Here is a 21,525-nt window from a genome sequence, read left to right on the forward strand (position 1 = left end):
TCTGGATGAATGTTTTTTTCTTTAACTCATTGGTTATCAGACTTCCATACAGTTTGATTTTTTTTTTGCAGTTCTGGTTGCTTTTTGTTTTTATTTATTTATGTATTTTATTTATTTTTTATTGTTGTTCAAGTACAGCTCTCTCTATTTTCTCTCCACCACTCTCCCCGCTCCCTGACCTTCTACCCTCAATTCTTCCTCTCTTTGGCTTTGTCCATGGGTCCTTTATACATGTTCCTTGATGACCCTTTCCCTTCTTTCCCCTGTTATCCTCCATCTCCCTCCCCTCTGGTTACTGTCAGTTTGTTCCTTATTTCAGTGTCTCTGGTTCTATTTTGCTAGCTTGTTTGTTTTGTTGATTAGGTCCCACTTATAGGTAAGATTATGTAGTATTTGTCTTTCACTGCTTGGCTTACTTCACTTAGCATAATGCTCTTCAGTTCTATCCATGCTGTCACCAAGGGTAGGAGCTCCTTCTTTGTTTTTATTTTTAAATTGGTTGTTGTCCTTCTTTTGGTTGTGTGAATAAGCAAAACATATCTACCTATGCCTCTATCTTGGCTAGAAGTCCCAACAAATGTTTCTTGAGTGAATAAGTGATTAGTTAACTCATCAAGAAGGCAATGAAAAGCTAGCGAATTTCTTTAGGATCCTGTCAGTCATTCTAATAGCTGGCCATCTGGCATATGAATGGTGTTACAGTGAAATAAGTTGGAGAAATACAAGTTCTTTTGAAATCATAGGATAGGTCTATGTAAATTTTTACTGCTAATGTTAACTTACAACATTTAATAGGAAATTTAAGTATATGTTTGTGTATAGAGTATGAAAGCATTTTCAGCAGCTAGGGCCAACACCAATATGAAGGCTTTCTAGTGAATAGTTGGGAGGTGATGGTATTGCTTGTGCATTATCAGGGGAAATTAACTATGAATAGTGCTATAATCATGCATCAGGATGTACATCATGTGTTAAATAGATGGCTTCTATATTATATGGACATACTTGTTTTATTAATGTTTGGGTGATAGCCCAGATATAATTATTCTTGTTTGCAGGTAGAAATCTGAAAATACTTAAAGTTTTTCATTATGCAGGCAAGAGATGTGGACTGTGGTTCTCCCTGGCAGCAGGGCTCCCACTGTGGGTCTGGGGACTAGACACCATAAACTACCCATGTGAGTGCCTATCCAGGGAAGTACAGTGCCCAGGAAGGAAAGAAGGATTTTGGTTTGTGGCTGGAACTGGACACTTAAATGTGTCCAGAAACAACAATGAGTGGGTATTCAGTGATGTGGATAGTTACTGGCACTTGTGTAATGTTTTTGGCTGTGTATCAACAGAAAGGAGAAAAAGTTTGTCTTTGTGATTGGATAAGAGAGTTTTGCAATGAGCTGCAACACAAAGAGATATTCAAAGAAGCTTACATAATTGGGCTTTAAAGTGGGTGGAGGGTGGAGAAGGGTGTAAGGGGGACAAATGGTCATGGAAAAATACAATACAAATAAACGATAAAAAAGAATTACGCTTTCTTGAAGCGGAGTGTGGATGCTGTTGATAGCAAAACATTTTTGGGCAAACTCAGACCTCCCTGGACCTGAAGACTTCTCCAAGTCCTCACTGTTAATAAGGTTATTTTGACAGGCAGAGTAGGAGCACACCCTGGCTTCCCCTCATGGAATAGAAGAGCAGAGCAGGGTTGGGCATGGAAATTCCAGCTCAGACTTGGGAAGATGGAGAAGGAAAGTGCTTCATCCTTGTTGGCAGGAGCAACCCTGATAGGGCATACCCTATCCTGAGCCCTCTGTCTTCGTCAAAATACTCTTTATAATAAATCAGAGAGGAGGCAGTCAGTAGTGGCAGTTGACAGGGACCCAGGTCCCTTCTCTGATTCTAATACAGATAGCAGGTTGAATTAAATCAATGTATAAGCCATTTTTTTAAATTTGTAGGTGGGAGGGGGAAAGGCCCTAAGGACAACTGTGTTTGGACAAAGTGTTGACAGTAAACAGCACATCAGATACAAAAAGAAATTATTGGTTGAAATTTAAGTTAATCCTCTTTTCCTTGCGGGACCCCTGTCTGATCCAGTGGCTTTAGATGTAGGGAAGCCCAAGTTGCAGCAGAAGAGACTTTAAATAGGAAGGGAGCTCCTGGTGTGTGTACTGGGGGAGAGGGTTAGAAAGAGATTCTATCTATATCAAGGGGATAGGAAAGAAGCCATATACCAAAAGGGCTCAATCTCACCCCAGATTCTAGGAGAATTAAGAGAGATTAAGGCAGAGGGGTTGGGGCATGGGTAGAGAGGGATTGGATGCCACAAATCACTACTGGATCTTGTCTTTCTTTCATCCCCTTGGAGAAAAGACTCTGTGACAGATCTTCATATTGAACTATGCAACTATCCTTTCTTTCCTTGCAGAGTGGAATAATAGCCAGTTTTACTGCTTAAAACCACAGCTGCCTCCCAGGAACCATAGATCCTAACAATGAATAAAACTTCCCCTCAAGCCCTTTTCTCTTTCTGTTGAATTCCAGAGGGCTTGTTTATAAAGCCAGGTAATATGAACTGCTGAGAGCTAAATTGTCCTGGTCAATTAAAGAACAATTTGAAGTTCCTTTGGCAATTTATGAGAGAAGAGGTGAGTACCACAGAGATATTATAAGTGGTGGTTTCAGGCTAGGTTATATAAGGTGAAATACCAGTTGAAGTTTTTCTGGGGTGAGTAATATTAAGAATGAAATACTTAGTGTTTAACTGGGATTTATTTAAGTTGATGTAATAAAGACTCCACCTCCACTTCTATCAGCTTGCTTCAAACTGAATGTTCAATAAACTCATGAATGATGAGTTTTGTTTCTTTAATGTGAAATAAGCAGGTCATCATGGGGGTGAGAAATATAGTGTGAAAAGAAACATGGACCCAGAGATAGAGACAACTATGAAAATGTGAGTATTTTTGGGGTGACTATCTTGTGTGAAGTGTTTGGAATTCAGTGATTCAAATTAACTTTGATCTAGCTCTAAAAGGGAGGGTATCCCTGGGTGAGATTGGGTCACATGAGGCAGATTTTGATGAGGTGGTGAGAACAGAAGTCAGATATTAGCCCACTACTAAATTCATCAAAAGCAAGAAAATAGCAACAGTATTGTGTGATACTTCTTCTAAATCATGGAAATTATGCAGAATGCAATTTAGTTGGTGAAATATCCTGCAGATCTTACATTCATTACATTGCACTTAAAGTATCAGGACACAGCGGATACTGAAAAAAGAAAAAAGAAGGGGGAAAAAAAGTAAGTTAAAACATTTCCAAAGCAACATTTGTGTTTTGGATTTCAAATTTTTACTTTGTAGGCCAGTCAGTAAGTTAGACTCCTTTCTCTTCATATTATGTGAAAAAATGGGCAGATTAAATCAGTTGAGAGATTTTTTTTCAAAATGACATGAAGCTTCAAGGGTAAGGAATATTTAAACAGGCTTATACCATTATGGGGAATGCTAGTGTGCAATATGGCTGGTGTTCGGTTTGTGGGCCAAATATAGGTGTCAGAATTTGGAATTCTAGGGATAATTGAACTAAACAATGAAATAGAACAAAACAATGACCTCTTTATAAGCTATGAACTTAAACTTGAGCTAAAATTTTATGAGCTAACATCACTAGTTAATACATCATATAAAAATGTGAAATTGGAAATAAAATACCAATGGTAAGGGTAGATGAACACTTAAATGTTTTCAAGATTACATTTTCTATAAGCTGGGAATAAAGTAAAGAGGGAAAGGAGATGCTTTACAAATTCCTGAAACCTTCTTCTGTTGTCTATATGTGGCTTCTCCAGCCATGATGTCCCCTTCCCCTGCCACCCCTGACTCCCACACACACTTTCTCTTCACCCCACCCACACATAAAATTATTGGAGGAACTTACCATTTTCCAGTTTTCATTAATTCAACTGCTTCATTGATTTTGTCAAGATTCATATTATGAGTAATTAGTGGATCTAAATTAATCTTCTTTGCCATATATTCGGAAACCAGTTTAGAGATGTTCTCTCTGCTTTTCCAGCCTGGAGACAGAACAGATTAACAACAGATTCTATTCATGAGAGTCACTCTACAAGAAGGCCATACAGGTTAACTGCTGGAGGTGTTGGCTTTGGCTGAGGAAGCCTCTCAGTCATCAGGAGAATGCCTGTCCCAACCGTATACCTTGTATAGAAGGCTGTTCTCCTGAAAGTCTTGAGACCCCTGCTACTACAGAGATTTACTTAGAGCAAGTGCACTGTTGACCTTGTGTTAGATGTTCTTGGTGTCAGGTTGCACTGTCTGGGGAGCTGTAAACCTATATCTAACATATAACAAAGGCCAAAGCCTTGGGAACCATGAAATGAAGCAATTCAAAGTTTAGAAGAAGGACATTGTGTGTGTGTGTGTGTGTGTGTGTGTGTGTGTTTGATCTGTAGTTTCATGAAAGAGCCAAATATCTTAAGGGAAGAGAAGAATTTTCCCCATGGCAGTGATCTCAGCAACAGCTTTTGGAAAAAAGAATGTGTACAAAACAAGATAAGAGAAAAATGTGCTTTCTGTAAGGAAGAATTGCATAGGGAAGGATGGGCTCAGCCAAGTGAACAGAAGCTTGGCATTGTATTTTCTGCTTTCATAATTTTCATGAATTTCTATGTTTACATTAGGACTGTGCTATAACATACCCAGTGAGTCACCACACAGAATTGGTGACCTGCTTGTTTACAGAAAGGGTGAGTGTGCTGTAATTGTGCAAGGGGGCAACAGTGTCCTGAACAGCTTATTTTGCAACAGGATCTTGGCAATTTGCTTTTCTTGGTATCAGCCTGGGCCACATTCTTCAGTTTTCCCAATTATCCTCAAAATTACCTAAAACTATTCCAATGAATATATTTTGCATGTAAGTTAGTTTCTGTTATATGTTATCAATAATTCTAACATGTTATATGTCAAGACATGAAGGGTTAGTGTATTTTTCTACTTGTTTTTATCTTTTTTCAAAAATTGTGATATGATTATATTATCTTAATTGTATAACATAATAATTTGATGTATGTATATATTGGGAAATAATTACTGTTAAACTAAGTTTAGAGATATCATTGTATTAGTTTTCATTGTACAATATAATGATTTGATGTGTGTATATATTATAAAATAATTACTATTAAATTAAGTTAACATTCATCACAACACATAGTTATAATTTTTTTCTTGTGATGACATACTTTAAGATCTACTGTCTTTGTTTATTTATTTATTTTTAAAAATATTTTATTTATTTATTTTTAGAGAGAGGGAAAGGGAGGATGAAAGAGGGAGAGAAACATCGATTGGTTGCTTTTTGCATGCCCCCAACTGGGGACCTGGCCTGCAACCCAGACATGTACCCTGACTGAGAATTGAACCAGTGACTTTTCAGTCATAAGATGATACCCAACTCACTGAGCCACAACAGTCAGGACTGTTTTTATTTGTCAATTTGTCATCTGATAAAGCATTTTCATATCTACATAAGGAATACTTTCACTTGTTTTTTGTTTCTTATTTTAACCAAACAATCTAAAAAGAAAGGCTCCAGTACCACCGACTAGGCTAGGCAGTGTTTCTTAACAAGACCACTAATAGCATTTTGGGTGGGAAAATTCTTTATCGTGTACATTGTAGGAAGTTTAGCAGGCCTGTTCAACATCCATTAAATGCTATCCTTAATTGAAAATATTGAACCAGAGGAAGAAATCAACTTAATGATCACTATAAGAATGTTTAAGTGGTGGGTAAAATAGTTTCTTTATAAGGATTACTTAGAATATTGGTGATCTTATTTTATAAAAGTTGGCTAAGTATATGTATGTGGAACCAGCTGTTACTGTCTATAAACACAGTAGAGGGAAACAACAATGGGCATGTCAAATTATCCCAAATGGGGGAGGTGAAAATTATAGTTTAAACTGAACTATTACTTTTTTTCTGTCTTCTACCTGCTTTTTGTAAATGAATAGGGTGAGGCTCTTTATACCTGTAAAAATGTATCTAACTGGTCTTCAAATTAGCTACATTTGAAGACCACAGCTAGCTCACTAGCTCAAATAATTCTTATAACTCCAAATTCTCATCTTTTTTGCCCAAGAATTCAGATTGCCTAAAATCTCTGCCTAAATACATTTCTTGTTAAATATCAGATGACTTGCTTATAAGCCAAGGATCCTAAGCAGATTTATTTAACTTTTTAAAACACTTTTTTTCCCGCTTTTTTATTGTTGTTCAAGTACAGTTGTCTCTTTCCCCCTCATCATGCTCCCTGCCCTACCCAAAAGACTTTTAATATAAGACTTCCAAAGTCTATAAAAACATTTCTAACACAAATTGAAAACATAGAAAATCAAAGTATTTTATAAATTTTTTCTCTTGAAAAATAATTCTCATTTGCCTTTTTATCAGTAGTATTTTTAAAATTACAAATCCATTATGTTTACTATCTTTGACTTGGTATAGTGACAAGTCATTTCTTTCAGATGAGGTTTACATTGTTGAATGACTGCTAATGGTTCAATATACTTCTGTCCTGTAAAGAACCCCAGCTGGCAGGTACTATAACCTAAGTGAAGTATAGTTATGATCATAAATTTGCCATTCTTTTTCAATTTTTAAATTTGCATTAAACTTTGGACACCAGTTTCTTCACCACTTGTTAAAAGTCTCTTTTCTACCTTTGTATGAAAAAAATCTTACCAAGAAGCAACTGTAGACATAAAATATCTACCCGCTTATCTTGGATATTTATGTGTTGAAACAAAAACTGTAGTCTAAAGCTCTTGCTTTATGTGCCTTCTCAAGCATTTATGATACATTTCTCTATTACCCCACCTCCAAACCCCCACAGATTTCCACTCTTCCCTACTTCATCCATACCTCCAAAAACAGATCCTTTCAAAGTACGTCCTGAAAAGAACAAGAAGCCATCAATGTTGATTTGGACACCATACCTCAAGAGCCCAACAATCACACAGACCCCATGGCTCTCATGGCAGGAGGCCAGTGCAGCTGCCTGTTGGAAAGCAATGAAAAACAACACAGGGGTTAAGACATGCACTTCAGAGGTAAAGACCAAAGTCTAAATCTCAGCTTGACTGCTGAATGGGCTGTGACCTTTTCTGGTTCACTCTGCCCTCATTCAAATAACGTTTCTCATATAAGGATATGCAGAAACATAAATGAGATATTGTATACTGCCACATATATATAGTACCTGGCATTTTAGATTCAATAGACAGAAATTAAAAATGAAAATACTAAAGGTACCCAGGGTAGTAATACTACTACTACTACTACTACTGCTACTACTACTGCTACTAATTTTTATAAGAACCATTACTGATGCTGATGGTTACAATTGACATTTTCTTTTAGACATCAACAAGTACAATTGGATATTTGTATATCATCATGTATTAGCAAAGCAATAAACTAATGTTTCCATTAGTTATTTTTGAAAGCTATTTATCAGAACCAGATCATCTGTGGGAAAGACCATGAGAAAGGTTTTCCTATATCTTTTAACAGAAGAGGAGATTTATGTGTAGTGAGGAATGAAAAGATTTTATAAACTGAAGAAAGGACCTAGACTGGAGGACTCAGTTCTTGAGTCCTCATATAGCTGACTGGAAGAGAGAGCCATGCAACCCAATAATACGTTGTTTCTACAAATCCCCTAAGAAAGCAAGTCTACAATTGTGAAATAAATTCTTCTCCATTTATATTCTCTTATATAACCATGTTTAGCCAGAAAAGCAACAACTCTTTTTCTTTATTATTTATTTATATTTTGGTTAAAGTTTTAATTTAGTTTTAAAAAATTATTTTATTTTTTTATGTTCAAAGAAAGGGGAAGGGAGGAAGGAAGAGAGGGAGAGAAACACCACTACCTCTGACTGGGGGCTGAACCTACAATCCAGGCACATGCCCTGACCAGGAATCCAACCTGCAATCTTTTGCTTTGTGGGAAGATGCCCAACAAAATGAGCCACAGTGGTTAGAGCACTTTTTTCTTTATCTTTGAAATGAATCTGTTCAATCAGGGATGGTAAATATTCTCCTTGGAAACTTCTCAGATCCAACCTGAAAGACTTTGTGGAAAGTGCAAAGCTCATTGCTTTATAGGATCATTAATCCAATATTGGCCTTATCTTGTCTAAATCTTCTGGCCTGGAAATTAATTACTGAGCTTATTCTTGTTATGAAATAATCCAGTGAGAATTCTTTATAAAGCCTTTCTGTTCTGCCAGTTAGAGGTTGTCTGCTTATTTGAAGGAATAGCATGATGGAACAAAGGGAAAAGAAAACTAATAAGGAGTTCAGTGTCTAGGGTAAATAGGTTTGTAGGAGTGGACATAGGGTATCAAGTGGGATGTCAGTGGCACAATAAAATTAAAAAAGGAATGTGGAAGAAATTTTAGAATTTTCATTTAGTTAAAATCTACAGTGATGATTGGTAGAAATACTGGTAATTTTTACTCCACAGGATCACATACCAGCATTTCTGGATTTCCAATGACCTCAAAGCAAAATTCCACACCAGCACCTGTCATATCAACTAAAACTTCTTGGATGGGTTTCTTGAAGTCCTCTGGGCTGATACACTCAGTGGCACCCAATTCCTTTGCCTTCTCAAATTTGCCTTTGTTGATGTCCACCCCAATGATCCTGGCTGCTCCAGCTGCCTTACAGCCCATGATCACAGAGAGGCCGACTCCTCCGAGGCCAAACACTGCACATGTGGAGCCTGGGGTTACCTGAGCACATAAAAGCATAAAAACAAGCAAAGAAAACATGCACATTTACTCGTTTGGAAAGACCAACTCTGTGTACACCATTTTATACATAAGCAAAGTATATTTTCAAATGAAACAACTAAAGTTGTAGTTTCTCAAGGTATTTCTAAATATGGGATATTTTTTGCCAGAGGAGCAAAAAGTTAACTGCAAATAGAGAGTTTAAACCCAGGAATTAGCATGGTTAGAAGCAGTTTAATGAACTTTCATTGAATCTTAAGACTTATTTAGCACAGTATTTATTTAATTTCAGATATTTTTGAGTTCTTTAAAACCATCTCCATCTTCCTGCAATTCTTTCTTTCTCTTTTCCTGTGAACATCTTATGAAGGCAAGGGCTTATTTTTTAAAAAATTTAACTTAATTTTTTTTCACATTTTTAAGTTGTTCAAGTACAGTTGTCTGGTACAAAGGCTTATTTTTTATTTGGTCTCAAATGAGACTGATTTAAATTGAATCCCTTCCATCCTCTCTCTGTGTGTATCATTGGGACTAAGAAATTGGGAAAGATAAAGAACTAAGATTCAACAGGCAATTAAAGAATGGAGCTGGGCAGGACTAGGTGATGTTCCAAAATAGAAGTATAACAGTAATTCACTCAGTCATAGTGGCATTGCTTGATCAGTCTGTTCTATATAGCATCACCACCTTTTTTGTCAGTTGGTCTTGTTACTCTTTTTTTATGAGCACTAATCACCACCTGATTAATTATACAACAGAATAGAAGGTCAACAAGTTTTGTTAGCTGCTGAATCCCTACACTGAACTGAAATGTGGAAGGACACACAGTCATTTTGTAAATGTATTATGTTTAACTCCCAGGAATTCATGATGTCTCAACTTGAGAATGGCATTCAAACATAATTTTTCATTTGCTATTGACCAAGAGAGAATGGGGAAGACTTTGAAGAGGGTATAGGATGACTAGATTCAAGGATGTTCAAAGGCAGGGTTGTGAGCCTTCCTTAGCTTGTATGATCAGATATGGTCCAGATACACAAGAAATTTCAAAAACATATACAAAGAATTTCATGTATAAATGGTATAAATGCTTCTCACCTTGGCAGTATTGATTGCAGCACCATACCCAGTGGAAAAACCACAGCTAATTAGGCATACTTTCTCCAGAGGAGCAACTTTATCAATCTTGGCAACTGAGATTTCTCTTATTACTGTGTATTCAGAGAAGGTGCTTGTATTAGCAAAGTGGTATATTGGTTTTCCCTTGCAGGTAAACCTACTGGTACCGTCAGACATCAGGTGAGTGAATGACTGTCTTTTATAGAACAAAAAAAACAAACAAAAAAATTTTATTTTGAATTAGAAAGCTTAGATTCCTTCCAAGGACATTGAATTAATCTTTCAAAAAGAAAATATTAGAAAACTTACTTGATTTGCATACAATAATTGCCCTTGGAATTAAGGCAGGAGACACATTCTCCACACTGTGGTAGAAAGAGTGTGATAACTTTATCACCTGAGAGAAAAAAATCATTTAATGACATATTATCTTTTAAAGTAAAGAGACAACAGCGTACAAGATGTGGTGGGCAGAGTGACCCTTACTCAACCAGCTGGAGGGAAGAATCTAACAAAGAAGGACCTAATGACAATCAAAATCCAAATACAACCAGAGAGCCAACATAAACGGCATCACAAGAGCATCAGGTTCAGAAGATCGAGGGGAGTGCACCACTGAATCTCACAGGTCTTCTACCATAGAAGTTCACACCACAAACCCAGGGAGTCAGAACAGATCAATTTAAGAAGTAGAGGCTAACAAGAAGAGTCTCACAAACAAAGGGAAGACAACTAAACAAACCCCAAATGAAAGTAAAGGAGGAATCCTCAGAAAGAATGCTCAATGAAATAGAGGCAAGTCAACTATCAGATATTGAGTTCAAAGGGAAATGCAGGACAACATGAAACATAAGAATATCTATATAGTAGGGATACCAGAAGGAGAAGAAGAAGAGCAAGGGATAGAAAACCTGCTTGAACAAGTAGAACAATGATGGAAATCTTCCCTAATTTGATGAGAGAAAAAGTCACACAAATCCAGGAGGCAGAGAGGGTCCCAATCAAGAAGAACCCAAGGAGGTCCACAGCAAGACACATGATAATTATAATGGCAAAATTCCAAGAGAAAAAGAGAATCTTAAAGGTAGCACGGGAGAAAAAGGAAATAAAAAAACAAGGGAGCCCAGATAAGGCTAGCATCTGACTTCTCAATGGAATTGCTACAAGCCAGAAGGCAATGGCAAGAAATATTCCAAGTAATGCAAAACAAAGACCTGCAACCAAGGCTACTCTATCTAGCAAGGCTCTCAATTAAAATGAAAGGCAAAATAAGGAGTTTCCCAGACAAAAGAAGGCTAAAAGAATACACCTCCACCAAACCAGTTCTGTAAGATATGATAAAGGGACTGCTTTAAGAAAAAGAAAGAAAAAGAATGAAAGAGAGAGGGATAAAGGTACAAAGGCAGTAAAATGGCAATGAATAATCAATAACCTATCAATAATAACTTTAAATGTAAATGGATTAAATGCTCCAATCAAAAGACATAGAGTAGATGAATGGATAAGAAAACACAACCTACACATATGCTGCCTACAAGAGATCCACCTCGGAACAAAAGATCTTCATAGACTGAAAGTGAAGGGCTGGAAACAAATTTTCCAAAAAAACATACAGGGGAAAAAAAGCCAGGGTAGCAATATTCATATCAGACAAAATAGACTTCAAAAAGAGGGCCATAAAGAGAGACCCAAAAGGTCACTTCATAATATTCAAGAGAAGAATCCACCAAGAAGACATAAACATTGTAAATATATATGTACCCAACATAGGAGCACCCAAATACATAAAGAAAATCTTGGAGGACTTCAAGAAAGATATTTACAGCAACACAATTATAGTAGGGGATTTTAACACTCCACTGTAAAAAATGAATAGACCTTCCAAACAAAATAGCAACAAAGATATTGTGGCATTGAACAATGCCCTAGATGAAATGGGATATATATATATGTATATATATATATATATATATATATATATATATATAGCCTTTCATCCCAAAGAAGCTAAATACAAATTCTTTTCAAATGCACATGGAACATTTTCAAAGATAGACCACATGATAGGACACAAAACAAACCTCAACAAATTCAAGAAAATCGAAATAATATCAAGCATTTTCTCTGACCACAAGGGACTGAAACTAGAAACCAACCCCAAGGGGAAAAAAACCCCCCAAACACTCAAAATCATGGAGATTGAATAGCATGCTATTAAATAATGAATGGGTCAAGAATGAAATTAGGGAAGAAATAAAAAGGTTTCTGGAAACAAATGAAAATAAACTCACAACAGTTCAAAACTTATGGGACACAGTAAAGGCAGTCCTGAGAGGGAAGTTCATAGTGATACAGGCCTACCTAAAAAAGATAGAAACATTTCAAATAAACAACCTAACCCTATAGGCATAGGGTTAGGTTGCCTACTAGGACTTGAAGATCAACAACAAAGACAGTCCAGAGCAAGTAGAAGGAAGGAAATAACTAAAGTCAGAGTAGAATTAAACAACATAGAGACTAAAAGCACAATTCTAAGGATCAATAAATCCAAGACCTGGTTCTCTGAAAAGATAAACAAAATCGACAAGCCTTTAAGCAGGTTCATCAAGAAAAAAAGAGAGGACCCAAATAAACACAATAAGAAATGAAAGAGGAGAGATTACAACTGATACCACAGAAATACAAAGGATTGTAAGAAATTACTATGAAGAATTATATGCTAAGAAATTTGAAAATCTAGGTGAAATGGACAAATTTCTACAAGAATATAATCTTCCAAAACTGATGAAGAAGGAGCAGAAAGCCTAAACAGATCAACAACAACTGATGAAATTGAAGCAGTAATCAAAAAACTCCCAGAATACAAAATCCCTGGACCTGACTGGGGAATTTTATAAAATACTTAAGGAAGAGCTAAGCCCTATTCTTCCAGACTATTCAAAAAAAAAAATCCAAAAAGGAGAAGACTCCCAAACTCTTTTTATGAAGCCAGAAATTCCTAATCCTCTTTCTTTGTCCCAAACTAGACAAAGAAAGAAAACTACAGGCCAATATTGCTGATGAACAAAGACACTAAAATCCTCAACAAAGTATTGGCAAACCACATCCAGCAATACATCAAAAAGATTATGCACCATGATCAAGTGGGAATCATCCCAGGGATGCAAGGATGGTACAATATTAGCAAATCCACAAATGTAATACATCACATAAACAAAAGGAAAGACAAAAATCACATGGTCATATGAATAGATGCAAAAAAAGCATTTGATAAGATACAGCACCCATTTATGATAAAAACACTCAGCAAAGTGGGAATAGAGGGAGCATTCCTCAACATAATAAAGGCCATATATGAGAGACCTGCAGCCAACATCATACTCAATGGGCAAAAACTAAAAGCATTCCCTCTAAGATCAGGAACAAGACAAAGATGTCCACTTTCACCATTTCTATTCAACATAGTACTGGAAGTTTTAGCCACAGCAATCAGACAAGAAAAAGAAATAAAATATATCCAGATTGGAAAGTAGGAAGCAAAACTGTCATTGTTTACAGATGACATAATAGTGTACACAAAAAATCCTATAGACTCCACCGAAAAATTACTTGATCTAGTAAGTGAATTTGGCAAAACAGCAGGATACAAGGTCAATATTTGGAAATCAAAGGCATTTTTGTACACCAACAATGAAATATCAGAAACAGAAATTAGAAAAAATTCCCATTTTATATAGCAATAAGAAAAATAAAGTACCAAGGAATAAACCTAACCAGGGAGGTAAAAAACCTATACTCAGAAAACTACACAACATTGAAGAAAGAAATTAAGGAAGATACAAATAAATGAAAGCATGTACAGTATTCATGGATTGGAAGAATTAATATCATGAAAATGTCCATACTACCCAAAGCAATTTATAGACTCAAAGCAATCCCTATTAAAATACCAATGAGACATTTCACAGATATAGAACATATTTTGAAAAATATATATGGAACTACTAATGACCCTGAATAGCTGAACCAATTTTGAGAAAGACAAACAAAGTAAGAGGGATTACAATACCTGATATCGAACTGTATTATAAGACCACTGTAATCAAACTGTCTTGTACTCACATAAGAACAGACATATAGATCAATAGAACAGAATAGAGAGTCCAGAAATAAACCCAAGTCTCTATGGTCAATTAATATTTGACAAAGAGGGCAGAAGCATAAAATGGAGTAAAAATAACCTCTTCAACAAATGGTGTTGAGAGATTTGTACAGCTACATGCAAAAAAAGTGAAACCCAACCACCAACTTACAACAGATACAAAAATAAACTCAAGATGGATAAAAGACTTAACTATAAGTCATGACACCATAAAAGTCCTAGAGAAGAACATAGGGAGGAAAATATCAGATATTCCATGCAGCAATATTTTGCAGACATATCTCCTAGAGCAAGGGACATAAAGGAAAGAATAAACAAATGGGACTTCATCAAAATAAAAAGCTTCTGCATGGCTAAAGAAAACATCAGCAACATGAAAAGGGAACCAACTGTATGGGAAAATAAATTTGAAAATGATACCTCAGAAAAGGGTTTGATCTCCAAAATGTATAAAGAACTCACATGACTCCACTCCAAGAAGACAAACAATCCAATTAATAAATGGGCAAAGGACCTGAACAGACATTTCTCCAAGGAGGACATCCAGAGGGCCCAGAGATATATGAAAGGATGTTCAGCATCACTAGCCATCAGAGAGGTGCAAATTAAAACCACAATGAGATACCATTTCACACTGGTCAGAATGGTCATCATAACCAAATCAAGAAACAACAAGTATTGGTGAGGTTGTGGAGAAAAGGGAACCCTGGTACACTGTTGGGAATGCAGACTGGTATAGCCACTGGTGTAGCCACAGAAAACAGTATGGGATTTCTTCAGAGAACTAAAAATGGATCTGCATTTTTCCTCAGCAATTGTACTACTGGGACCATACCCTAGGAATCCCGAAACACCAAGTCAAAAGAACCTATGCAACCCAATGTTCATAGCAGCACAATTTACAATAGCCAAGTGTGCAAAGCCTGTGATGGAGTGTGACTGCCCCACTGTCTATCACTGTAAACTAGAACAATTTATTTCATATTTTTAGTTAAAATCCTTTGTAGAATTTAGGTTCATTTAAAATTTATTTTTAGTTTTTAAAAAGTAATGTAGAGACTTCCAGCCATGATGGAGGTGTAGGCAGATGCATTTTGCTTCCTTGCACAACCAAAAGAAGGACAACAACAAATTTAAAAACACACAAAAAAACAGAACTGCCAGAAAATTGAACTGTATGGAAGTCCAACAACTGTGGAGTTAAGAAGAAACATTCATCCAGACTGGTAGGAGGAGTGGAGATGGGCAGATGGGTAGAGAGGACCCACAGCAAAGCAGTGGCTGGTGAAGCAGGTGGTCCAACATTTGTGTGAAGATAAAGTGGGAGAAACAACTGGGGAGTGAAACAGACAGCACAATCCAGGGTTTCAGCATGGGGAAATAAAGTCTCAAAACCTCTGACTGAAAAAAACAATGGGAGTTGTGGTGGCAGGAGAAACTATAGTTCATTGGAAAAACCCACAGGGTCCTAGAATGTACACAAACCCACTACCCTTGGAATCAGCACCAGAAGGGCCCAATTTGCTTGTGGGTAGCAGAGGAAGTGACTGAATGTTGGCAGAGAACTGAGCAAGCAGCATTGTACCCTCTTGGACCACCCCCCATGCAGTGCTACAGAGCACATATGTCGGTTGCCCAACACTGGTGAAGGCCTAAGCCTCCACCCCTTACTACATCACAGGTGTTCTGAGACAAATATTAAGGCCCAAATGAAAGAACAGGTCAAAGCTCCAGAAAAAATACAACTAAGCAATGAAGAGATAGCCAACCTATCAGAAGGACAGTTCAAAACACATGTAATCAGGATGCTCACAGAAAGGGTTGAGTATAGTAAAAAATTAGAAGGAAAAATGAAGACTATGAAAAGTGAAATAAAGGAAAATGTACAGGGAGCTAACAGTGATGGGAAGGAAACTAGGACTCAAACCAATGATTTGGAACAGAAGAAAGGAGTAAATATTCAACCAGAACAGAATGAAAAAATAAGAATTCAAAAAAATAAGGAGAGGTTTAGAAACCTCCAGGACAACTTTAAGTGTTCCAACATCTGAATCATAGGGGTGCCAGAAAGAGAAGAGGAAGAGCAAGAAATTGAAAACTTATTTAAAAACAATGAAGGAGGGACTTCCGGCCAAGATGGAGGCATGGGTGGATGCACCGTACCTCCACACACAACCAAGATTGGAACAACAACAATTTAGAGGCAGAATAACATCCAGAACTGATAGAAAATTCATCTGAATGGAAGTCAGACAGCCAAGAAGTTGAAATAGACCCGTTCATCCAGACCAATAGGAGGGGCGGAGACGAGCAGCTGGGCATGGGTCGAGGCACGAAGAGCAGAGAGAGTTGGGCACATAAGGCATCTGGGGGGCACATAAGGTATCTGGGGCATGCAAGATTACAGCAGGTGGACCCTGAGTGCGCAAGCAGAAGCTGGCAGACCCAGTGAGGTGACGATTGTGGAGCAGGGCAGAGCGTGCAACCCAGGATCCTAGAGAAGGGACCGAAGTCCCACGCAAAATGGAGCAACCACCATTGTTCCCTCTCAAGCCCACCCCCACATACAATGTCACAATCTAGCAACTGGGGTGCCCAGCCCTGGTGAACACCTAAGGCTCCACCCCTCACCATAACAGGAGCGACCAGACCAAAAAAAAAAAAAAAAAAGAGAGAGAGAGAGAGAGATGGCTCAAACAGAAGAACAAATCAGTGCCCCAGAACTTATCCTTTTAAGCGACCAAGAGATAGCCAACCTATCAGATGCACAGTTCAAAACACTGGTGATCAGGAAGCTCACAGAATTGCTTGATTTTGGTCGCAAATTAGGTGAACAAATGCAGGTTACCATAAAAGAAATGAAGGAAAATGCACAGGGAACCAATAGTGATGGGAAGGAAACTGGGACTCAAAATAATACAGTGGGCCAGAAGGAAGAAAGAAACAACCAAACAGGAAAGAATGGAGAAATAAAAATTCAAAAAAAGGAGGAGAAGCTTAGGAACCTCCAGAGCATCTTTAAACGTTCCAACATCCAAATTATAAAAGGTACCAGAAGGGGAAGAGGAAGAGCAACAGATTGAAAACGTTTTTGAACAAATAATAAAGGAGAACTTCCCCAATCTGGCAAAGGAAATAGATTTCCAGGAAATCCAGGAAGCTCAGAGAGTCACAAAGAGGTTGGACCCAAGAAGAAACACACCAAGACACATCATCATTACATTAGCCAAGATAAAAATGAAAAAGAGAATCCTAGAAGCAGCAAGAGATAAGGAGACAGTCACCTACAAAGGAGTTCCCATCAGACTGTCAGCTGATTTCTCCAAAGAGACCTTACAGGCAAGAAGGGGCTGGAAAGAAGTATTCCAAGTCATGAAAGACAAGGATCTATATCCCAGATTGCTCTACCCAGCAAAGCTTTCATTTAGAATGGAAGGGCAGATAAAGTGCTTCTCAGATAAGGTCAAGTTAAAGGAGTTCATCATCACCAAGCCCTTATTATATGAAATGTTAAAGGAACTTATCTAAGAAAAGAAGATTAAAAAAAAAACATGTATAGTAAAAGGACAGCAAACTCACAATTATTAACAACCACACCTAAAGCAACCAAAAGAAGCTAAGCAAACATCTAGAACAGGAACAGAACCACAAAAATGGAGATCACATGGAGGGTTAGCATCAGGGAAGTGGGAGGAGGAGAGAGGGGGAAAAGGTACAGAGAATAAGTAGCATAGATTGTAGATTGAAAATAGATAGGGAAAGGGTAAGAATAGTATAAGAAATGTAGAAGCTAAAGAACTTATAAGTATGACACATGGACATGAACTAAAGGGGGGATGTGGGTGGGAGGGGGTCTACAGGGTGGAGGGGAGTGAAGGGGGGAAATGGGACAACTGTAATAGCATAATCAATAAAATATATTAAGGAAAAAAAACGCTGAAGGAGAACTTCCCTAATCTGGCAAGGAAAATAGACTTCCAGGAAGTCCAGGAAGCTCAGAGACTCTCAAACAAGTTGGACTCAAGGAAGCATACACCAAGACACATCATAATTACATTACCCAAGATTAAAGATAAGGTTAAAATCTTAAAAGCAGCAAGAAAAAAGGAGACAGTTACCTAAAAAGGAGTTCCCATTAGACTATCAGCTGATTTCTCAAAAGAAACCTTGCAGGCAAGAAGGGACTGGAAAGAAGTATTCCAAGTCATGAGAGACAAGGACCTACATCCAAGATTACTTTCTCCAGCAAAGCTATCATTTAGAATGGAAGGGCAGATACAGTGCTTTCCAGATAAGGTCAAATTAAAGGAGGTCATCATCACTCAGCCCTTATTGTATGAAATGTTAAAGGGACTTATCTAAGAAAAAGAAGAAGTTAAAAATTATAAACAGTGCAATGACAACAAACTCACAAATATCAATAACTGAACCTAAAGGAACAAAACCAAAAACAAAAAATGAAATAAGCGAACAACTAGAACAGGAATAGATTCATAGAAATAGAGATTACATGGAAGGTTATCAGCTGAAATGGGAGGTGGGTAGAATGGGGGAAAGGTACAGGAAATAAGGAGCATAAATGGTAGGTAGAAAATATACAGGTGGAGGTTAAGAATACTGTGGGGAATGGAGAAGCCAAAGAACTTACATTTATGACTTATGGACATGAACTAAGGTCGGGGAATGATGGTGGGAGGGGAGTTACAGGGCAAAGGAAAATGAAGAGGTAAAAAAATGGAACAACTGTAATAGCATAATCAATAAAATATATTTTAAAAAACTAATGTAGACATATGGTAACAACTGAACTACACAAACATAAAAATTAGCCCCCTAGTCTCCAGTCCTCCTTTCCCCCACCCTAGAGACAATTACTCTTCTCAGTTGATGGTATCTTTCAGAGATATAACTCCTTCCACAACATAAAGGCTAGCATTCTATTTACCCTGTAGTAGGCCTTGGTATTTTATTTAACAACGTATCTTGGAGATTTCTTGTTTTAGTACATGTAACACACTTTCATTTTGTTTAATAGTTATGTAATATCCTGTTGTATAGATATATCATAATTAATTTACCTGGTCTCCTGGACATTTATAGACATTTACGTTATTTCCTATCTTTTTCTTCACTAATTTTTAAATATTTCATTGTTTATTGTGTATTTTCCATCATGTCATCCTCCCATACCCTCTTACACCACCATACCCTCCCAATCACCACACTGTTGTCCATGAGTTCTTTTTCTTATTTGCTCCTTGCCTCCATCCCGTTACCCCTCAGAGTTGTCAGCCTGCTATGAGTCTGACTCTATTTTACTTGTTAGTTCAGTTTGTTCATTCGAGTCTACATATGAGTGAAATAATATGGTATTTGTCTTTCTGTAACTGGCTTAGCATATTTTACTTTGCATAATGTCCTCCATGTCTATCCATGTTGTCACAAACAGTAGAATTATCTTCTTTATTATGACTGAGTAATATTCCATTGTGTAAATGTGCCATAGCTAATAGCTATTTTATCCACTCATTTACTGATGGACACTTGGGCTACTTCCGAATCTTGGCTATTGTAAATAATGCTGCAGTGAACATAGGGTACATATATCCTTTTGAATTATGATTTTGGTTTCTTCAGATAGATTTCCAGCAGTGGAACTGCTGGGTCATAAGGCAGATCCAATTTTAATTTTTTCAGCTACCTCCATACTGCTTTCCACAGTGGCTGCACCAATACGTACCAATGATGCACAAGGGTTCCCTTTTTGCCACATCCTTGCCAATACTTTTTTGTTGATTTATTAACGATGGCCATTTTGACAGGTGTGAGATGGTATCTCATTGTGGTTTTAATTTGCATTTTCCTGATGATTAGTGATATTGAGCATCTTTTCATAATGTCTATTGGCCATCTATATGTTTTCTGAAGGAGTGTCTATTGAGGTCCTTTGCCCATATTTTATTTTGTTTTTTTAGTGTTGATTTTTATAAGTTCTTTACAAATATTAAATATTAACCCTTTATCAGATGTATTGATAAATATGTTCTCCCTTTCAGTGGGTTGTCTTTTCATTTTGTTGATAGTTTGCTTTCCTGTGCAAAACTTTTAGGTGTGATGTAGTCCCGTTTGTTTATTTTATCTTTTGTTTTCCTTGTCTGAGGAGATATATCAGAAAAAATATTGCTACAAGAAATGTCTGAGATTTTACTGCCTATGTTTTCTTCTGGGATTTTTATGGTTTTGAGCCTAACATTTAAGACTTTAATACATTTTGAATTTATTCTTGTGTTTGGCATAAGAAGGTGGTCTAGTTTCATTTTTCTGCATGTATTTGTCCAAATTTCCCAACACCACTTATTGAATAAACTATCTTTTCCTCATTGTATGTTTTTGCCTCCTCTATGAAATATTAATTTACTGTAAATTATAGGTTTATTTTGGGGCTCTTTTTCTGTTTTATTGATCTATGTCTGTTTTTATGCCAGTACCACGGTGTTTTGATTACTATGGCCTTATAGTATAGTTTGATATTAGGTAGTGTGATTTCTCCAGCTTTATTCTTCTTTCTTTTTGGGATTTTTTTTTTTAGTTCTGGAAAATATGTCATTAGTATTTTGATAGAAATTGCACTGAATCTATAGATTGCTTTGGATAGTATGGACATTTTAATGATACTAATTTTTCCTAACCATGAACAAGGTATATGTTTCCACTTATTTGTGTCTGCTTCAATACCTTTCTCAGTATCATTATTTTCCAAGTACAGGTCTTTCACATCCTTGGTTAAATTTATCCCTAGATATTTTATTATTTTTGAAGCAATTCTGAATGGGATTGTTTTCTTCCCTTTCTGTTAGTTCATTATTGGCATATGAAAATGCATCTGATTTCTGCATATTGATTTTGTATCATTCTACTTTACTGAATTTATTTATCAGTTCTAGTAGTTTCTTTGTAGAATCTTTAGGGTTCTCTATATACAGTATCCTGTCATCTTCAAAAAATAACAGTTTTACTTCTTCCTTTCCAAACTGGGTGCTATTTTTTTCTTCTTGTCTGATCACTGTCACTAAGACTTCCAGTGTTCTGTGAATAAGAGCAGTGAAAGCAGGCACCCCTGTCTTGTTCCTGATCCTAAGCGGAACACTTGTAATTTTTGCCCATTGAATAGATGTTGACAGTCAGTTTGTCATACATGGCCTTTATTACATTGAGGTATGTTGCCGCTATTCCCATTTTGCTGAGAGCTTTAATCATAAATGGATGCTGGATTTTATCAAATGCTTTTTCTGCATCATTGATGTGATCATGTGGTTTTTACCCTTCATTTTGTTTCTGTGTTGTGTCATGCTTTTTGATTTATGAATATTGTACCAAACTTGCATACCTGTAATAAATCCCTTTTGATCATGGTGTATGA

The 21,525-nt window shown here is 36.8% G+C and overlaps 1 protein-coding gene across 2 annotated transcripts in view; it reads right to left on the bottom strand.

The window, feature by feature from the left end:
- Positions 1 to 991: 991 nt before the first annotated feature.
- The window catches only part of ADH6 (alcohol dehydrogenase 6 (class V)), a 28,517-nt gene continuing 7,983 nt past the window's right edge, over positions 992 to 21,525 (bottom strand). The window contains exons 4-9 of one of the 2 annotated variants that reach the window (XM_045820097.1): positions 10,253 to 10,340; positions 9,923 to 10,139; positions 8,564 to 8,824; positions 6,945 to 7,080; positions 3,937 to 4,075; positions 992 to 3,267 (exon numbers count right to left, since the gene is read on the bottom strand). In XM_045820097.1, coding sequence (XP_045676053.1) covers positions 3,243 to 3,267; positions 3,937 to 4,075; positions 6,945 to 7,080; positions 8,564 to 8,824; positions 9,923 to 10,139; positions 10,253 to 10,340 — 866 coding nt within the window. In that variant the 3' untranslated portion in view covers positions 992 to 3,242. The remainder of the gene's footprint in view (positions 3,268 to 3,936; positions 4,076 to 6,944; positions 7,081 to 8,563; positions 8,825 to 9,922; positions 10,140 to 10,252; positions 10,341 to 21,525) is intronic. The other variant, XM_045820098.1, reaches the window with a different exon arrangement.

This window comes from Phyllostomus hastatus, unplaced genomic scaffold (genome assembly GCF_019186645.2).
Source record: "Phyllostomus hastatus isolate PE091 unplaced genomic scaffold, TTU_PhHast_1.1 phas_scaffold_39, whole genome shotgun sequence".
In the NCBI taxonomy this organism is placed as follows: Eukaryota; Metazoa; Chordata; class Mammalia; order Chiroptera; family Phyllostomidae; genus Phyllostomus; species Phyllostomus hastatus.